The 21,238-nt window shown below is 42.3% G+C and overlaps 1 protein-coding gene across 2 annotated transcripts; it reads left to right on the top strand.

Annotated features, from left to right (window-relative positions):
- Positions 1 to 1,991: 1,991 nt before the first annotated feature.
- Positions 1,992 to 21,066, top strand: LOC139914202 (uncharacterized). 2 transcript variants are annotated; one of them, XM_078287268.1, is made up of 12 exons: positions 1,992 to 2,124; positions 2,954 to 3,131; positions 3,372 to 3,443; positions 3,628 to 3,704; positions 4,459 to 4,559; positions 6,205 to 6,321; positions 7,432 to 7,506; positions 16,529 to 16,667; positions 18,748 to 18,830; positions 18,995 to 19,091; positions 19,251 to 19,456; positions 20,181 to 21,066. In XM_078287268.1, the coding sequence occupies exons 1-11, from the start codon at positions 2,065 to 2,067 to the stop codon at positions 19,416 to 19,418; spliced, it is 1,167 nt and encodes a 388-aa protein (XP_078143394.1). In that variant the 5' UTR covers positions 1,992 to 2,064; the 3' UTR covers positions 19,419 to 19,456; positions 20,181 to 21,066. The 2 variants fall into 2 exon arrangements, with proteins under 2 accessions (XP_078143394.1, XP_071758560.2); XM_071902459.2 differs by having other exon boundaries at positions 19,251 to 21,064.
- Positions 21,067 to 21,238: the final 172 nt, after the last annotated feature.

Raw genomic sequence — 21,238 nt, 5'->3', positions numbered from 1 at the left:
TGAATGCTATTGAGAAGCTGTAGAGTGAAGTTACAGTTGTCTGTCTGATTGAACCATTCCTCTCTCAGTCCTAATTAGGTAGAGCTGGAACAGAAGGGAGAGGCTGAGAAGGCCCTGCACCATTAGCTTTAATCAAGCCAAAAAGACACACACACACACACACACACACACACACACACACACACACACACACACACACACTGGTATTAAAGGGTGTCCGAAGCGCAGGCAGCCTGACAGTGAGTCAATACCTGACATTCATCATTTCAGTCTGGCCAGGCTTTTTAATTACTGCAATGAATTCACTACATGGCTCCAGTCACACCAGTCATCTGCTATCTAAACAGGGTTTATTGTTGAGGTTTAACTTTGTCTAGACACTCTTTAATGGATAAAAGTTCAGTATACTCTTGCTTTTTTTCTGTCTTTGATAAAGCATTATAGCATTCGGGAAATGTGTCTTACTTAAGCTATTGAACAACAAGAAAATGAGATGTAGTATTTATGAATGAGAGCAAAAATGAGGTCATTGTTTTTCCACGTGTCCTCTAATGCCTTTCTGATGACCTGCTGCTTCTGATGTTATGGATTGCATTTGCTTCAAACGTGAATATTCCCCTATAAACATTATGAGTCATTCACCTCTCTGGTGTCTGTTATGTGCAGGATGATTGCCGATGTGGACCGTTACCGATCTGCAAACGCGCCTCAGCACCAGCGCTGCGCGGCCGGGAGCCTACTAGAATGACGCAGAACATCATTAATATGGATGCCACACTCCCTGGGTGACGCAAACAGCACTATTTGGCACGCCACACATGTATGACTGCATGAAAAGGGCAATTTGCATCAATTACTTGCCGTGGATGATGCCGTAAATGCGATATTCTACATGATGAGGGTTTGATTGGCCGTCCTGAGAGGCAGAGGACATGCAATCACAGCCCCCATTTCTAGTGATTTTCATCTATTTTGTAATATTAGGGTCCAATCTAAGTTTTCCATATGTCTAGTAGTCATTGACCTCCAGTTTGTAATTCTGGGACCGTGTTTCATTTGTGAGTGTGAGGTGCTTAAACAAACTCTTATTAAATGGTGATTATGATCCTATCCAGTGTTAATCCTGCTGCCTTTGCTGGGTGAGCGGAACGTGTGATGTGGAATATAGGATGTGTTCATGGGATACAGTGACCCCTGCAGGCCAGCGGTTATACTGCTGTGTGTGTGTGTGTGTGTGTGTGTGTGTGAGAGAGAGAGAGAGAGAGAGAGAGAGAAAGAGAGAGAGAGAGAAAGAGAGAGAGAGAGAGATCCTCCACAGTCTCAGTTCAGCTCTTATTATCAATACATTAGGTGCTCTCTCTCCTCTGTCAGACTAGTTGGGTGAAACCATGGTGACTCAAATCTCATGACTACTTGAGCCTAAGCTCCTCAGACCAGAGGTGGCAGAGGTCTCTGTCTGTGAACTGGAGACGGTTGTTGTGTGTATTCCTCTGCTATGTAGTTTAACTGAATGAGTGTCAGTTATAGTACGAGGCAAGTCAGACAACCTACCCTAGATACAGGATGTACTTAAATAGGTTGTCTGGGACAATAAAAATATGACAATTGTTTTTGTAACACTGTTCCAATGATAATACTTTTTTTAACACAGGCAATAAAGGATTATTGAGAAACGCCTAAATCATTCATCCACACTACATTATGCAGTATGGCTCAACCAGTTTATACTTGAATGTGAAAATATGTAGTTGAAAATATGAAGTCGTTAATCCTTAAATATGAGCAAAAATCGGGACATTGCATTTCTCATAACAACATGAAATGACCTCATTCAGGTCTACAAGGAGATGACGGAGAAAGGATAAAACAAGAATCTATAACACTGTGTTCAGCTAAAAAGGAACTGACAACACTGCAACGCGCTCATGAAAAGGCACATTTGTCTCTTATCGGCTTCTGTACCTGAACCAGGAAATTGCTACAACTACAAATCCATTCATTCAGCACATTTTTAGAGTACTATATATACAAAGTTATAACATTATTAAATACGATAGTTTCAAAATGCGCAGAAGGACCGAAGGCCAAGAGTCGGGCGATGAACCTCCCAAGACAGATAGAAAGGTATGCGACGTTGATATTAGCCAACTGTGTAGCTTAGAACTTATGACAGCTCATCTCTGTTAGCTAGCTGGCTAACAACTAAAGCTAGTTGCTCAGGTTGCCTGTGTTCCCTGACAATATCTGTCAGTCCACACACGGCCATCAGTACAAACATGTCTGGTGCCAACATGTTGCTGCTTTCATATTGATCTCACACTACCAAGATTATCACTAAACATCATATGGATAAGGCATGAGAGATCATTCCTCTGATACATGTTCTATTTTGTATAGAGTATCACGCCAAACCCATTCAAATAGCTGTGAGTTTAATGATGCTTTGCCCATTTGCAATTTACAAACGTCGTACAACATACCGTAAGATGCTTTAGTAATCATTAGCAGGCACTCTTCCATTCGGCCTACACATAACACACCAAGCAAACATATTTTCAATAAAATATCAACTATTGCATGATCTTTTCATTATAGGTTCGCCTGTTTTCAATTGCAATAAAGTGCTGCTTCGTCCATCTTATCTGTGCTGAACTTACTAGAAGACACTATTGTCTAGTAAAAAGTGTGTTATGTTCTATCTGGTATGTACGTTTGCCGATGCTGAGGGCATTAACTATTCATTTAAAGGATTTTTGAAAGGAGTTTGGTGTAAGGGCAAGAAATCACCAAGTTATGCTACAGTTGCTACTGAACTGATGAATCACTCACAATAAGAGATGTTAACACTGATCCTTGTAGATTTATTTGTTAAGTATGTCTGTTTATTCCCACTGTGAGTTGAAGTCATGGACAATGATGATTTGAATCGTGATGTAATACTGCTCTCTTGTAGGCTACACAAACTAAGGATGTGGATCAAGGACAGCGCAGTCAACCTGAAGTCAAAGGCAGACTCAGTTATGGGTCTGTGCTCATGAACATTGGGAAATGTTTGCTCTTCATCATCCTTGTCCCTCCGTTCCTCAACTATGCATCACTGCAGAGAGAAGGACAGCTGCTCATGCCTAAAGGTTTTCATGTCCCAATCTACAGTAACCCTCACAGAGTCATTGTTTTTCTTCAATTTCATTTTATGTTGCCTTGATCATGTAAAACAGTTTTTTATATATATTTTTTTAATATTTTAATTACATCTTGAAATTGACACCTCTCATAGGGAGGCTGTCAATAGGCCTATCAATGAAGTTTTGAAAGCCACATTTTTTTGTGAAGCCTAATCTTTGTTTCTGATCTTTCCCCCTTATATCCAGATGGCCTGATTGTTGATGTCGGTTTGGGTCAAAAGATGCACCTTTTGTGTAAAGGACAAGGACAACCAGTTGGTAATAAAATAATATTCTATGAATATAATTGGTTCTTATCAGTGATAAAACGTTATTATAAATATTGTAGCCCAGTTTCTTCTTTATGGTCTACGTTTTCTGGCAAATGATTTTGTGTTGCTGTGGCTTGTTGCATAAAGGATCATAAGAGTCTGTGTCTTTTAACCGGTGTATTTTTCTTCAGTCATATTGGACGCCCCGACTGGAATGTCCTCAGACATTTGGTTTCATGTCCAAGAGAGCGTTGCTCCACTGACAAAGGTGGGGAACTGACAAAATTACTTTGTACTGTACTGAATAGATATATTCTGAAATGATATATCGAAGAGAAAGAGAAGGAATAAATTTCCCTGTGGATTATGGATATGTTTTGTATTTGTTGGATAAAGCAAGTGGGCTAAACAAAAATGTGATTATATATCTCAGATGTGTTGCATCCATAAGATGCACTGAACGCTAGCTGACATGCTGACTTTGACTTTTCTTTTGACCGAGGAAATCCTTTGCGATGAATTTTTCCCTGCAACTGCATGCCTCTGGAAGCAGCCACTACTAATGCAGTCATGTTGTTTGTTGTCGGGGGCATGTAGGGACAGTCCTTGCAACAGCCCTGCCACATCCTCTCTGTTCAACAAGGACTCAGCATAGCAGAAAGTCAGGGCCGACAGCCTGCCCCTTGTTGTTTGTCTGAAATGTGACCCGAATGAGGTCACTGGCTTGTTGCGGGGAGGGCCTAGATCCATCTGAACAACTTAACAACAACAGCAATACCAAACGCAAAGTTACAGTACTCTGTTTACACCTGCATCCTCATCTTTTTAAAGGGAGATTGTCTGGGCTCTTGCATCCTAAGTCTGCTAAGTGCTTCTCCAGGATCAGAGGGGGAGGGGGGGTGTTGTTTCTATTGGTTGTTTGGGGAATCGAGAGCATGTCATGTGGTATGTAGAGCGTGGTGTTATTTAAAAGATAGATGGAAGAAGCTAAACTTGTGGTCTCTGTTTGTCATGTCGCCCAGGTATGCACCTATGACAGAATGGGATTGGGCTTCAGCAAGCGGCTGATGCAGAATGAAACCACAGGAGCAGAGAAAGTTTGGGGGATGTCAACGACTGGACGGTGAGCATAATGCTTAATTCTCTATCATTGAGTTTAATTCTTCTGACACTCAACATGTAGAGCTACACTTCCTTGAGTCATGCACACAGCTGTACACCAAGTCTGCATTATAAACATCACGTCACTGTTTCAAGTTTTTTTTTATTATAATATGATTTCTGAATGGGTGAGCGGGCTGTTTCAAGCCAGAGGGGTGAGGTCATCTGTCTCTTTAGCATGTTGTTGCTGAGTTTGATTGAAATGAATTGGGGGAATCATTGGGTGAGATGTGCATGCTGAAGGTGACATAGGCCTGATTCAATCAAACATCTTCACTAGACGTTTCTATAGATCTCTGCTTTAATTAGCCAGCTCACTCGTCTCTATGGGGACTTTGTTTGTATGAATTACACCACAGCTCAAGGGAATAGGAGGAATGGGGACGGGGTGTGTGTGTGTGTGGGGGGGGCTGTGCCAGAGACTTGTATAGGGGGAAGTCATTTCTATCGGTGCTGTTGCAATTCCTATTGGTCAGAGAGAGAGGTGGATAAAGGTCATGGATTACTTAATGCCCCTTTAACACACAGTTACACAGTCTGAAGCAAAAAACCTGGACTGCTACACATCAGGACTGTGCTCCAATGAAGGTTTTTAATTCAGTTTCCTTATATATTTCCAACCAGTAGCCATAATCCCCTCCTTAAAACAGTATTTCCTTGATTAAGTGGCCATTTGGGACCGCTTATCGATTGTCCAGGCCAGCAGAGACTAATGTGCGCCCGCTGCCCTGCATTACGCTGCTTAACGCGCCACAGCCCCGCCCTGCACTACACCGCCCCGCCCCGCCCTGCACCGCACTGCCGTGGGATTCGGCCGTAATCTTCCCGTCTTTGACACCGTAACGCATTTGTCGAGCCTTAAATCTGTCTACGGGATGAGTGGGCGTGGTTCGCCGACGGTCAGCAGTCTAGTTTACCTTGGCATCTGGCCCAGACAGCAGGCGGCCGCCCATTTTTGATGCAAGCAATCAATTTCCCAGAATTCAATATCTCGGGGGGGTTTGATGACTGCCTCACCTTCCCCCGGCGCGGGCTGTGAAACCTCTTCATTTCACTGTGACACCCCGGGTTTGATTTATTAGAGCCAGAAACCCAGGACAACAGATGGCTGTCAGAGAGGAGCCGCTGCATTTTATGTAATGATGATGCTCCTTCTGATGATATAAGTTCGCCGGTGTTTGTTTTTCCTCTGGTGTTTTGCAAGGCCAAGGAGCCGGCAGTCCCTCCTTTATCCTTTAATTTGGGTTTCAGCAGTGTTGTTTATCTTGCCTGCTGTGTCTGGACAGACATGAAATACAAAAAAAAAAAATACTGCCGACCTTTACTTTCATCCAGTTGTTAATCATCTGTATTGACATTTTGGGATATCATATGTAAAAGTTCAATACAGTATATTCTCTTTGCTATTTCTGTCTTAGGTCATTTTTGCTTCCTGACAACGACTCTCTCATGAGTCCATAATAAACTTATTAAAGAGGCCTGTCTTTGTGTTCATCTTTCATGCCGGGAGTCCTAGGCCCTCCTAGCTCAATAAATAAACACCCTGGCCCAGTTTGCGGCGTGTCCTGGTTATTTTGTAGAGACAGATGAGCTTTGTTGTCTTCCAGGATGGTGGACGACCTGCACCGGCTCCTCCAGGCTGCCGGGATAGCCACGCCCTTCATCCTGGTGGGCTCCGAGCTCGGCGCACTCAACGGCAGGTTCTACAGCCACATTCATGATGTGTAAGTGGAAACAAACACACAGTGGAAATAATTAACAGCAAAAACGTAGTTGACTTGATGCAGTATATCATCTCATTTGATTATGGGTGGGACGATAGGCTTATCTCACGATACAATACGCGATATGGGGTTCACGATTCGATCACAATGTTCACAAACAGTCTGACTGTGCAGAATTATGTTTATTTCTGAGAGACAAATCTTTCTAGCATGGCATTGACTTCCTAGAATTTAAACAAGTGCAAATACTAAATACTAAATAAAATGTAGCTACTATCGCGATACATTTTTGTATTGTGATATATTGAATTTCGATATATTGTCCCATCCCTACATTTGATACATGGTTTACTCCAAACATCCAACTAGCAAACTGATGTTATTTAGACTAATTCACTCTTATGCGTTTTATTAGTCAGTCACTTCAAATCAAAGATTATCTCCTAACTCATCGGTGGGCAATAGGTGGGAAAATAAACTATATGGTACAATCCAAAATATATTTCAGTGAGTGGCATATAACAACACAGAAGGTAGAGGAGGCCAAATGCAGTGGACTATGAGTATCTAGTATCTAACAAATCTTTGGATTAACCTGTAAATCATCAGCGAGCACATTGATAATCATGTTCCCACACAGCACATTATATACCGTGCAGTGCCTCCACTAATTCCTTTTAAAATTCTCATACTCTCAAACACACTTTCCAATCCATGGGACATAAATATTCCAGCGCCCATTCCCGCCATCGTCTACAACTCACTCATCTCGGAGACAACACGGCGATTAACATGACCGAGCAGTTGAAAGATTTAGCGTCTAATCGGCCGTGATGGCGCGGCCGCTAGGGGAGTAAATTAAGTGGCGGTGAGCGGATGACACCTTGCCGAATGAAAATCTCGCCCCTGGATGCGGTGTGTGCGTGTGCGGTCATCCATCTGCGGGGGCCGAGGATGGACGAATCGACAGACAGACGGCCGAAGACGGTGCCATCCATCTCACGCTCATTACGGCCCGGACCGGGAGGGTAAAGTGGACAAGGGTAGTCGATGAGTCCTTCATCTGTGTGTGTGTGTGTGTGTGTGTGTGTGTCCTCTCTTTGTCCCCAGGCAAGTGTCAGACCTGGTACTGATTGATCCCATCCCAGAGGACGTCTTTGAGGAGGAGCAGTGGAAGGAGTACTGGTAAGTTTATAGTCTGCTTCAGGGAAGCAGGGAGGATGGAAGGAGGAGGAGGGGGGGAAGGAGCAGAAGATAAAGGGGAGAGGAGAGGAAAGAAGATGGAGCAGGAAGGAGAGGTTGGAGAGGCAGCAAGTAGGGAGGGAATGTGAAAAAAACGGAGTAGAGGAGAGGAACGAGAGAAGGGAATGGGGCGGAGCGCGGAAAGGAGCGAAGAGGACGATAAGGAGTTGGGGAATGAAGGGCAGAGAGGAGCAGATAAAAAGCGAGAGGCAGGGAAGAGGAGAAGGGAAAAAAAAAAGAAGTGTATCAAGAAAAAAAGAGGATTAGGGTGAAGGGAGGGAAGGCAGAGACGGCGGTGTGTTTTATGAGTCGAGCTCCCCAACTCCGTCCTTATTGGCTTTATGGGGAGGACTCGCTGTAGTTGATTATCTTTGCTGGGTGGGGCTCATTAACATGATTAATTGGAGGCCAAAGAAACTCATTAGTTGATCACAGTCTTTTAGCATGAAACAGATGAAGGAGGAATCGGGGGTGGTGGCGGTGGTCGGGACTGATGACAGAAAGTGTAATAACAGTGTTTTAATCCTCCAGGCAAGATACATGTCAAGCGGTAGTCATTGCCACAGCATATACCTCATTATACATTAATTATCATATAGGGAGGACGGATTATTATTAATGATAATCAGGAGCGCGGAGGAGGAATGTCAATTACACAACGCTATCAGTATCTCCGATTGTTTACAACTGAAGTATGCCATGTTACAGTGCAGCGTGTGTAATCATTAAAAGGTATTCCACTGCAGCACAGACTATAATTAATCAGTTATATAATTTACCAAAGCGTGCTAAGCCTTTAGCTGTAACTGACAGCCTTGCAGCGACGACTGCAAAACAAACAAATCTCTCGAGCCCCGCTGTGTTTGTGTCATTTACAGAGGAGATCAAAAGGGTTTTTCTTGCTCGAAACGCAATAGATATTTCTTGTACTGTTGCAAAATAGCAGTATCTGTCATCTGGAATCACCGAGGAGGAGTTACGGGCTTAGTTATGACAGAAAAAGTGTGGTAAGATCAAGTTTTCCCATTTTGGGCATGACGCCACGACTTAGTGCTTCAGAAGTTCTGTCCACCAATATTAGCTCACTGGTTATATAACAATGAGTTAAGCCAGATAAGAAATGGATCCTTGAAAATGGCCTAATTTGTACGTGACTCAAAGTGGAGCAGCACCATTTATCAGGGATATGTGTCCAATTATCCTCTGATTAATAGGCATTCATTTCACTGCGTACATGACAGTGCAGCCACAATCCAATTACTCTGTAGAGAAGCGATGGAGAAATGAAATGAACCGAGGACTTGCATTTACTCTGTAAAGAACAATTTTATCACCGGTCTCTGATTTGGATGGGGAAAACAGAAACAGCAATGTGATATACACAGTATGAAGATACAACAGACGCAGCACAGCTCTATCTCACACTGCACATCACAGCATCCCGGTACCGTTGGCGTTCCTCGAGTTGCTTTCCTTCCTTTCTTTCCTCTTTCTTTCTTTTTTTTTTTTGTGTTCGACAAGGTTGCATGTAGGTGTGCGTTTCTCTCAGTCTTTCAGATATGGGTTTATTAGCTTTCGGAGGTCTTACAGTATTTGGTACACAAGATAAGTAATCCAGCGGGGAGCGGGGCTGCACCTGAGGAGGGTTGTGGGGAGACCGTATCAGCTTTGCACTGGGACCGGAGGATTTACACATCAAAGACCTGCTCATTAACAGCGGCTCACTCCCAAAATTAGTTCTGTTATATCCTACAAAATGAATCACCACCATCTCCCGAGAATGGTATTTCTCTCTCTCTCTCTCTCTCTCTCTGTCTCTCTCTCTCTCTCACATGCACTGTTAGACTTGAAAGGGTGTGTGTCTGTGTGTGCCTGTGTGTGTGTGTGTGTGTGTGTGTGTATGCGTTCGCTTGTCGTGAGGGGTCAACTTTCCTATTGGGGATTTTCCTGTGAAGACGTAGCAGCATGTGTCTCATTTCCTTTCCCAGGCACAGATAATGCTTCCTGATGAAAAATAGAGCAGTGGGCGCAGCGTCAGGGATTAGTCCGAGCCCCCGCTGCCCGTTCGGTCAAATTGCATTCAGGGCAAGAGCCGGTGTTTTAAAATCGCTCGGCGGAAGTCAACACACCACCCGACATCATCTTTGTGTCGCCCCACTTGAAGACAGATCTCACAGCGGTGTGTTCCTAGAGATTTTCACCCAGAGCGAGTGTAGTCTGGAGATTACAGTGGGCTATAACAAAAATATCAGGCCTTGCTCTCTCTTTGGATTTCTTTTCTCTGTAAGCACTAAAGAAAAGACTGTAATATCCTGTACTTTTCATCATGTTAACACCTCTATATGTATACCTGTTATTATAGCTGTTTGCTTTATTTGTCCCAATGCTGCTATACAACTTGTTGGTCAGCATAATGATCAAGCTGTAGGTGACCAGTGCCAACTGTAATTGGACTACCATTTGTTTCGCAGGTTGAAACAAATGGTACCAAAGGTATTAGACTAATAACTCTCTCATCTTGTAGTGAGTGCATACAGTTGGTGTGTTTGAAAGATGGAATGTAGCTGTGTGTACATGCACGCATTTACTGTACACTCTCAGGCGTGTGTGTGTGTGTGTATGTGAGTGTCTCCTGTCTGTATATGCTTGTGCATTTTGTGTGTGTGTGGAGTACAAAACTAATTTACCCCATGGGGAATATATTTGCTCAGAGAGCAGAAACAGTGGGAAATGCTCTTGTCTAATGGGATGGTCTTTACAGTTTAATGAATGCTGATTGATTGGCAAACCCTCCGTTTTAATGTACCATTACTGTGTTTAGCACAACTCAGTCCTCACAGGAGCATCACTTGAAAGTCTTATCTCCCCATCCGCTCCCTCTGCATCCCAGTTCTTTTAAGTATGAGTCGTCAGTACATTTTTTCCCTTTAATAATAATTTGAACGATCTGAGCTTGATGATGAAATAGACATCCAAAAAGCGCCTGGGTGTGTTTTCAGGTATGTCGCAGTTATATTTTAAGTGAGATTGTTTCAGCTTATGCACATTTATGTATGTTTGCTGTTGTGAATCTTGTGTCCTCTCTGTGTGAGTGTGTGTGTGTGTGTGTGTGAATAAATACATGATGCATGTAAGCGGTTGCTGAGGGAGTGTGTTAGGTGACGAGTGCTTCACCTGACGCTCTCTCAGTGTGGGCCTAGCAGCTGTGGCTGTGGGCCTGGATGGAAGCCTAATTGAGTTATGAGTCCCAAAATGAAAACGACACTTTCTGGCCCATTCATCATACTGCCCGTCATTAATATGGCCAGCCAAGACACACACACACACACACACACACACACACATTCACATTCTCGTGCACACTTGAACACATAAACATCCACACGCATACAGATACAAACACACACGTATTCAAAAACATGCACACTATATACATACTGTATATCCCCACACAGCCGCCGCCTGCAGCAGTGTGTCAGAGATGGACATGTTCTGCCTCTCACCTGGAGCCTGCTCAGTATGACAGGCAGCGTATGACTGTCACTGTGACTGACGACCCCGCTCAGGTCTCAGAACCACTGCTATTCCTCTCATTTGGTTTGATTTATAAGCCACGCGGGGCTTTAATGTGAGGGAAAAGAAGAGCCTTTCTATCCATCTGCACCGCACTTTGTTAGTTGATAGATTTACAGGCATAACACAATGTCTGTTCTGAATTGTACTTGTACTGTAAGCTCCGGTATGAGCGGCAGCGTAATGTTGTAGCTGTTGATGTGGGAGCGATGATGTAAAATTTCAACTCTGTGAAAGGGCAGCTCAGTATATAAGAGCCCGAATGGACAGTGAGGATATTTTCGTCCTGGGTGCTCATACCTTTCGCTGTTGGAAGATGAAAACATTTCCACCAATTGAATACCTTGAGTGACATTATATTATATACCCGCTACAGCCTGCAGTGGTAAACTGTAGTTGGAACAACAGCAGGAGCAGCAGCCAGTGATGACACATCCAGTCTCCCCTCAGAGCCCAATCGCTCTCACTGTGAGCTGCGTTCAATAACCCAGCGGAGCACAGACCCGCTCTAAACCCCCCCAGGGAGCCGAGGCCCAGATTGACAACAATCACCCGGGTATGAAGGGATGGAGGGTTGGAAAGAGAGAGAGACGGTGAAAGAGAGAGATGCATGGAGGAAGTTGGGATGGTGGGGGGTAAAATGAAGCACTAGAGGAAGATAGCAGCCTGACAAAACCATGAGGCAGTATCGGAGGCTATTGATTGATTATAATGGGGGGAAAAAAACTTTGTGAATCTTTCATGTTTACTTCGATACAGTCACTATAAGCAGTTTGCATCCCACTTTTTGCACACTTTCATGTGCTACATAATTAGTTCAGAATACATTTATTAACGATTTTTGGTTTAAAATCTGAAGCAATTTTTGAAAAGAGAATATTTTCAAAATGTCTCACTGTAACCTAATGAGGAGATATGAATAATGTATGTTACAAAATGTTTTTGCCAGTGAGAATTCAGCCTAAGTGAGACAGGGGGGGTGAATAATTTTACAAACTATAAATTGCTGTTATTGGAATTTTAGACTTTCACGTCACATTTCTTGCATTTCAATTCCACTTTGATAGAAAAGAGTACTTTGTGTGGATTGTAGAACACAAATCCTAAAGATGTGTGTTTTGAGCCAATTTTGCAGCACAAGAAAATATGCAACAATCATGCTGTGTGTGTGTGTGGAGGAGGTGGTGGGGTGTATGTGTGTGTGTGTGTGTGTGTGTGTGTGTGTGTGTGTGTGTGTGTGTGTGTGTGTGTGTGATTCATGATTAGCATGGTTCACACTGTGGCTCCTGTAATGGCTCCTAGTGTGTCGGCCTCCTCCCTCCGTTCTCCCCTGACTCAGCCAGAGAAGCCCCCCCCCACCCCCAACCCTCCAATCCCCACCCCCGCCCCTCCAGAGACTCCCAGACGAGTCAGGAATGCCAATTAATTGTAATTAGCACCACTGTAAGCGTAACTATTGCCGTTACGCTCCGCTAATGAAGCGGGGCTGCCCTGGCCCCTGTGTATTTACCCCAGTGTAATCTATAGTATCGATGCAGGGAGGAATGTTGAAGCAGGGGAGCGGATGCCGGACCCAACCTGATATCCGCTGTGGTGCAAGAATGACACCATGTGCCCACACTGGGTATTACACCATCAAGCTGAGGTTGTTGACATGGCTGTTTTTGTTGCCTCTTCACATTGCAGTAGTCTTATATTTGGGAAATTATGTTTAATGCTGTTTGGTGTGCCCTCGGAAAACCTTTGGATCTTCATGTCCAGGAATAGGGGGCTATAAATTGGTCTGTTAATGAGATTACTTCTGCTTGAAATGCCTCATGTGATAGTAAATACTTTCAAACAGTGTCAAGTCAGCCAGGACCCAAAATGAGTTGTGAATTTACTTCTGGTTGGTCCCCATTTGACTGTATGAAGTCTAGCAATGCAGATATAATAGTAGAATGGGATGTGCTGTGATATTATTGGATAGTACAGTAAAATAGAAGGCAGTTAGATCACATTTTTCAAAGTCTCCCTCTGTATTCATACAAACTGAATCATTGTAGTTAATATTTTAGGATAGTATAATAGAATGTATTTACAGTAGAATGCATTTGTCAATGTCTTCCTCTGTATTCACACAAACTCAGTGTCATAGTGGTTCAGTCTTTGGCTCAGTTTTGCCTCCAAAAACTGTTTTACAGCCCAATGTTGACATAAGATGAAACTTTAATGTTCCCTGTGGAGGAATTGGCCTGTTGCAGCAGCACAACCAGAAAAATAGAATATAAACATAAAACATAATAAAAATAGAATAGCAAATATTAGAGTTATATATGCAGCTGACAAGTTCAACACGCAGCCTCGAGGATGGTGCATTATACTCCTTGGTATTTTGATAAAATTACTGTTTTGTTTTTTGTGAGGGGCTCTTATTTTCTGCTCTTTAAATGGTATTTTAATAGTAAAAAATCGCATAATATAGTGTAATATAACTGCAATACAGCAGTATGGCATGTCAAGTCCATCCCCACAGTGTGTGGACTTCTGTAGGTCATTTAATATAAAATAGCTTCACCTTATTTGTCTGCTTTGTGAACAGTATGGTAGTTGGTACTCCAGAGTATGTGTGATGCTCCATTCCTCTGGTGTGGTAGTTGGCAGCTGTAGGCCTGAGTGTAGCCTAATAGTTTGTGCTTGTTTTATGAAAGTCACATGGGATAATGTAGTAACTCACAACATACTTAAAATGTAATGTTTTGTCTTAATTGTAATAGTATGTTTGATTTTTCTCTCTGTGTAATAGATGAGGCCTGCATAATAAACTGCTCTCCTTTTCCTAGTAGTTTGTAGAGTCTAATAGACCATGTTTCAGTCTGGGACTGTCTGTACTATAAATGTAGGTTTAATTGTAGCTTACTTTACTGTGAGACTTGTGTTATGGTCCATGTAAAATTTATGGTTTCATTTTCCCCATCTTGTTGTAATATAGTTACTTAAGATGCGGTAGGCTGTGATAGATCCTTACTCAAAGAAGTCATTGAGGGTTTTATTAACTTCTCCAATAGATGCTCAGCTTGTCGTGCCTGCATGAGCGTTAGCAGCACCTAATCATGTAGCAGTCCACGTACATAGTCCCTCATTTTCGTAATAGTCGGTGGAAGCCCTTGCAATAACCAATTTTTAAAAATGTTCCGTCTGCGTAATAGTTAGTTGAGCCGCATGTAATAGTCCATGTTTAAATGTTCTCTGCTCATTGTAATAGTTGGCAGAAGCTCGTGTAATAGTTCGTGTTTTGTGTGTGAGCAGGCTCTCAGGTAACAGAGGCCCTGCATATGGAATGAGATGGTAATGAGGAGGAGGAGGGGAGCCTTATCACTACAGGGCCAAATTCCGACAGTGAATTGCGCAGTTGTAACAAAAGTAACAGAGCGTCCATTCAGCCTGCACTAATCCAGATGGGAAAGTCAAACAGCAGAAAGTCCACGGCACAAACTCATTTCATCACTTTATTAATTTAGATATTGCCTCCTCGCTCCTGTGGGGAGAAAAAAAAAAAGAGCCCCTCTGAAATGACCAACATCGGTGAGGCGTTTTGCTCTACATGGTTCCCCCACTTCGTCTCCTCCCGTTATCTGTTTAATTCATCCCGCCAATCTTGGCTGTCTTTACCCACTAAATTTCCCTTTGACACGCATGCCTTGCTTCGCATAATCCTCACTCCGGGGCAGAATTAAAAATGGAAAAAAGAGGAGGGAATAGGACAGGTGGCTGGAGAATCCTTGAAATAATGTTCAATGCCAGACCCAGGAATGATTTGACCAGATTCGAACTGGGGGGCTGATGGAGAGAGAGTTTTTCTTTTTTTCTCTTTTTTTTTTTCTTCTTCTTTTTTGGGAATCGAGGGGGAAGAAAAAGGTGACAGGTGGAAAATGTGTGGAGACTGAAAAGTCCCTAAAGAGCCAGGTCGAAGAGTCAGTTCTAAATTGTGGTGCCAGAATGACTTCGGGGGAAAACGGTGGCAAGGAAGATGAGAATGTCAAAATGTCACTCTCCGGAGGTCTGATTTGAAAAGTTTTCTCTGTCTGCGGAAGACTGAAAATGAGAACAGTCGACTTGTTTCTTTCTTCCCTCTGCCTGGATCCGCGATTGACCTGTAGGGACTTCTGTACCATGAATATGGCGGACATGTTTATCTTTAGACAGCCATTTACAGCGGCTGAACAGCCATTCGCTGGTGTTTCTATCAGCCTTATCTGACCGATCGGTATTGACATGCTTTGCCAGAGCAGAGCTCGATATTTCAAGCCACAGTTCTGTGGGTAGCAATGTGCCATATCAACAACAGGTGAAATGGGTTATTTTACACATGAAAAGTGCATGTTTATGATGCAGGCTTGATACGAGGGGCATAATGGCGGTGAAGCAGTGCTGAAACCTGTCTGTTGTTAACTGCAGTTTACCATGGCATGCAGTGTTGGCTTGTGCACAGGAGGCTGGGACTGAAGATACTGAACCGCTTGTCAAGTCAATTACAGATACAACAGATACAACAGTATGGGACGACCTGGTACTATGCACATCCTAGGACTTCATGGCTATTTAGGGCTGGAGGTTTATGGTGCAAGTTGATAGTGGATAATAGAGGTCTATGGTTTTTGGTTAGGTAATGAAATCTGCTGTAGGATCAGACACAAGAGAAAGGAGCTGATTGAACTCCTAGGCCTTGCCCAGGTCAGGAGTTAAGACTAGCTGTGTGTGTGGAGGACGGGCCCGCGGTGCATGGGGGCTGATCTACAGCGTGTTGGCTGCATGTTGGGGCAGGCTGTGCCGTGCAGCGATGGCGGCAGCAGGCGGGCGGCACTATTGATTGGGCTCCACAGGCTGAGACCAGCCAATTCAGAGCACCAGTGAGCCGAGACCGATTGGGCCTCCTGAGTTACAAAATCCCGGCGCTCTTCTTCTCATCTGCCAAAAAAAAAAAAAAAAAAAAGTATTTCTCATTCCCCAGTCAAATGTCTCCAAGCGAAAGTTTGAGATTTTTGGTTGAAAGGGGGCTTGAAGAAGGCAAATATTCATGCTTGATTTTGGTTGGGTCCATCTTAACATCATCGTAATTTGATTCCTCCTACTGTCTAGGACTATTCACTTATCCTACACAGCAGCACATAATCATGTTGAGCATAAATCAAAAAGAGGAAGAAAATAGGGTTGCTTATATGAACATGGACAAATGTCTTATTTTCAGGGTATCTTGGTTACTTTAAAGGTTATAGGAAAACCAGTAAGGGGATTGACGGTTATATTTTTGAAAATAGCTGTTCAAATCATTAAATTGCTATACTTAAGATTGCAAAATGTCTTCTGCTATTTTTTTTTTTACGAGTGTGTATATGTGTGTGTCTGTGTTCAGGTACAGTAAGCTGTTGCCATCGCTCCAGGCCAGGCAGTTCTCAGCAGCTACAGGGTTGAGCCGTATGCTGATCATCCTGGGGGTGATTGAACCAACCATCAAAGGAGAAAACATCTCAGAGGAGGTCATACAGCGCCAGGTCAGGCTAACACACACACACACACACACACACACACACTACAAAGAAGCATGCCCCCAAGGCTATAACATTGACTGACAAAACTTCTTTTTGGAAAAAAGATATCTTGTTCGGTTGTGTCATGCTGAAAGTGAAAAGCAGGTCCGGGGTGATTTAGAGGTGATATAGGAATAAATATAACAAGCCATCAGTGCTGAAGGATGCTACAAAGCCACAGATGTCGAGTTTTTACAGTCAAGTTTCTATAGTCAGGAGACAAGACTTTGGCTTTGTGTTCAAATTGTCCGACAGCTTTGCCTTTTGTTGGAGTTTTTTCTCGACCTCATCAAAACAAAGAAACGCAATGGAAGGAAAAAGCGTGATATTCTTCAGGCATTTCAGATGTAGTGAATGCCTTCCACCGTTCCCCTACAGCCACAGGATGGTGCTAGTGCAAGAATAATCATGGCTCCTCTCGAGGAGAGATATGATGTTGGCAAAACCATTTGTTTTCATATCGTCAGAGAATGTGAATTTGCCATGATATGACACAAGATGTCATTTGAAATAAATGAAAATTGAACCTGTTCCTGCAGCTGACATGACATCACAAACGTACTGTATCTTCTGATGCCTGCTGTATTGTAAACTCAGCCTCCTGACAGGTCATTGGGAATACAGTTTGTGCAGAAGGCTGTTAATATAGGTTACAAGCTTCTCCAACCCTGCGCTGTGTATTGCAGATGAGCTTTTGAATGGGAAGGTTGTTTTCGTTCGCAGTCGTCCCTACTCAGATCTGCCGTGCATCTGTTTAGAAAAAAAGAAAGCATACAGCGGTGACACCCCTGCCTGTCACCAAGTCCTGTAGTCATTTCTTCCTTGCTATGGAAAACATCTTAGGCAGAGGAGTAGTAATGGATTTTGGTGATGAACAACAACCAATATCTTTGGCAACATGGGGAAACACACTCCATAGACTTAGGCCTTGTTTTTAGCAGGGAAAAAACCTGAACCATCATGTAGGGTGTATTAGGGAAGTAGAGAAAAGAGACAGAGGGAGATTACAGTGAGACAGACTGGAGGAAAGGTAATTGCAATAGCCATTAAGTTTAATGTTTTCTGCATCTTATTCTTATTTCAGATCCTTTTATTTTTTTGTTTGGAGAAACGGGTTGAAGAGTTAAACCACAGTTTACTGGCATTTTTTTTTTCTTCCGCTGTCTTGTGCGAGGCGATGACGACTGCCTCAGGATGAGTGTGAACAGTTCGTTAAGATGCCTTGTTCTCTGCCGCCACCCACGTTTTGATGGCAGTAGTGATGAGGGACCTATTTCAGCTTTTCAAGTATTACAGTTGTTGCCAAGGAGATAAGGACAGCATTGTGCTTGAATTCTCTAAGGAAAGAGAAAGGTTTTGTAGACGGACTAGTGAAGGTTAGAACGCGCACGCACACACACACACACACACACACACACACACACACACACACACACACACACGCACACACGCACACAGAACTCAATAGAGCATGCAGTCCATTTCTCAAGGGCATGTTCTGTGACCACTGCTTAATTGAACTGGAGCAGAATTGTTTGCTGCTATGTTAATGGCACCAAAGCTATCTCTTCTCATCACATGTGTGTGATAGATACAGTTAAAGGGGAATACTGCTCAATTTAAGAATTCATTCTATTCTATTCCGGTGGCCTAGTGAACTTTCTCCCCCAGCTGGAAAATCAAAGAACCAAGACTCAGATTTGCGATGTGATAGCAGTATTCTGCCTGGAGCTGCTCCATTGACAATGAATTGGACTCGACTTCATAGAATTCACTGCATTCAAATGGACTTGATATTACAGTAGTTATCAGTTCTTTATCCATCTTTTCCAAATCATTCTCCATGGCACTGTAAATTTGGTATGAGATTAAGGAGGGGAAGAATCACTTCTTTCTTGTAGCTGGCAATGGGAGACAGTAGGAGTTTTGTCCCAGGGAATATGAACATACTTGGATGCCAAGTGTAGTTGGATTCATTATAATAATACATTTCTCCTTTTGGATTTTATGACTGATTTCTGCTTTCCGTCTCTACCTCCTATAGAAATACCTGCTAAGTAACCCCGCCCACCAGAGCAGCGCTGTGGATGAGCACTACTTTCTGAATGAAAGTGCAGCTCAAGTAAGGTATGGCAAACATATTGTCCTACAGCTATCTGACAATAAGAAAAGCTTTCATATCAAGCTGTTTTTCTGCAGTGTTGTGGTATTTGCATGTTATTGAATGTAGTTCAACTCAAAATGAACATTAAAATATTACACAAAATGACTTATTTCTTTCCTCTTTAAAGGGACATCACAAAGTTTAAGCCCCTGTCCAGCAGGACGTCAGTGAGTGTGATCACTGGAGATTCCTTTGACCAGCAGATGCCAGAACACCTAAACCAAGTGAGCATGCGTAGCTGCGCCTTCCACCTGCTTCATGATGCATTATTAACACTTGTACAAAGACTGTCTTGTATATTCAGACCCTTAATGCAATCAGTAAACAACAGTGTAGTAATGATGGTGTAAAAACCATAACAAATGATTATTTCCCTGCACCAGATGGTAGCTCAGCTTCAAAAGACGTTTCTAGAGGAGTCCTATCCGTCAGCCAATCACATTCACATAAAAGGAGTCGACCGGCGAATGATCTACAAGAAGCCATCTGCCATCAGCCAGCACCTGAGGAAGCTCGTCAACCAGAGACAGGCAAAGCAGCAGAGCCAGTGACCCGTGGCCAACATTTCTTAACTTTACAAGATAATAGGGTGAATATGTTTCAAATATTCTATTAAATATAAAAGGAGTGATTGAGTTAACTTGCCCCTGCAACTAGCCTACTGTTTTCTCTTTTGAGATTGCCTAAATACTGTATCTGTTAAGGTAAATCAAACACACCTCAAAACGGCCGTTCTTGACTACAATTTGGCACAACAAAAATACTGGAAAAAATACTGGAAGCCTTTTCATTGAAGATGACTGGAGGGTATTCAGTGTTGGAGAAATGTTTGCAATGTCTTAGATTCAGAAATGTTATTTCATTCTCTTTATTTGGGTAGTCAGCGCCAAAAATGATTACAGTACCTGTTAGCCACAAAAGTCACTGTTCTGATACTTTTTATTTCATGCTATTCTATCAAAACATTCTGCAATGTTAAACCCATAGAGGTAAATGTATTGCGTTCCTCTATCTATCTGCGGTTTATTTGTTTCCAGCTTCAGTCATTTGTTACAGGTTCTTTGGTTCTGTTGATGTGATGAGAGATGAGATGTTAACTACTTGAATATAATTGATTTACATCAAAACCAGACACCGGTTTTTTATGGACTGATGTTGATTTGGTTAATTTTGTAAATTGCAAATATATGAGAGTCCGGCTCGCAAGGCTAGCTTCGCCTTACTGTAAATAATAAAAGTTTTTATATGATTTTGTATCTATTTTTAGCTGCATTGCACTGTAACTGTATTCATTCTCTAAACTGTCTTGATAGGTATACAGTACAAATAAGAAGTTAAACTGTGAAAGAAAGACCAGACAGCATTGGATTATCCTGAGGATTTAAGTTTAATTATGACACCACATCAAAATAAAAATTTCCAACAGATCTGGAATTTTATTCCATCCATATACATGCATAGCAACAACGTTTTAAGAAACATTTTCTCCCATAATCAGGACATTGGAATGATCATTTTACATCAGTATCCCCGCCGACCTCCCACCCATCTTGTTCATCAGCAATAAACTTAATTCTTGTACAACTTCTTTTTTTCCCTATGGGGTTACAAATAATTATATGCACAGTCCCCATTTCATAATACTGCTTTCAGTAATGTTCCCTCATTTACAAAGTATTGCATTGAGAGCAAATTTCAAAAAGGGAGACCAAAGTGTATCATCAAACAGAAATACGAGTACTATACAAGAATGCTGCCATCCTCATGAAAACATCCACATCTGAGTTGAAGAAAAGAGACAGGGACAAACAGCCACATATGTATGCAAAGCCATGTGTATATGCCAAAATGTGAGATGCAGGGTTGTGCCTGTTATCACCCCCAAATGGTGATTTTTAAGGCTAACATGTCATTAATAGCAATCTGCAAGTGACATTTTGGGCATATACAGAAACTGGTACAGCAAATAAGAATACACAAGTGCCTCAGTAGCTATTTTTGTGTCTAAAATGCATCTCATTTTTGTATTCTGTCTATTGTTTCATTGAGCCTACATTACAGTGTAAACGATATGTGTGCTACACAAGAATGACTATACAATAACATTACAAACAACTCTGATATAAATTTCATTTTGAATTTAAATTAAGATCACTACTCCTATTAATACTGATTGTAAAATAAATAAATGTGAAAGTGGCACCAATATTACTCTTGATTCATTTTTCTTTTCTTTTTCTTTTTTAACCAATGGTTTTGCATTTTTAAGTCTTAAAACGATGAAAGAAGAAGCTTCTCTTGATTGTCCACAAGCAGCGTTTAGCACTGCATGATGCACTATTCCAGACACAACAGTGTACCAAAACAGAAG

The sequence above is a fragment of the Centroberyx gerrardi genome, chromosome 12 (assembly GCF_048128805.1).
Source record: "Centroberyx gerrardi isolate f3 chromosome 12, fCenGer3.hap1.cur.20231027, whole genome shotgun sequence".
In the NCBI taxonomy this organism is placed as follows: Eukaryota; Metazoa; Chordata; class Actinopteri; order Beryciformes; family Berycidae; genus Centroberyx; species Centroberyx gerrardi.
Note: the sequence above shows the minus strand (reverse complement) of the source record. Positions and strands in the feature narration are given on the sequence as shown.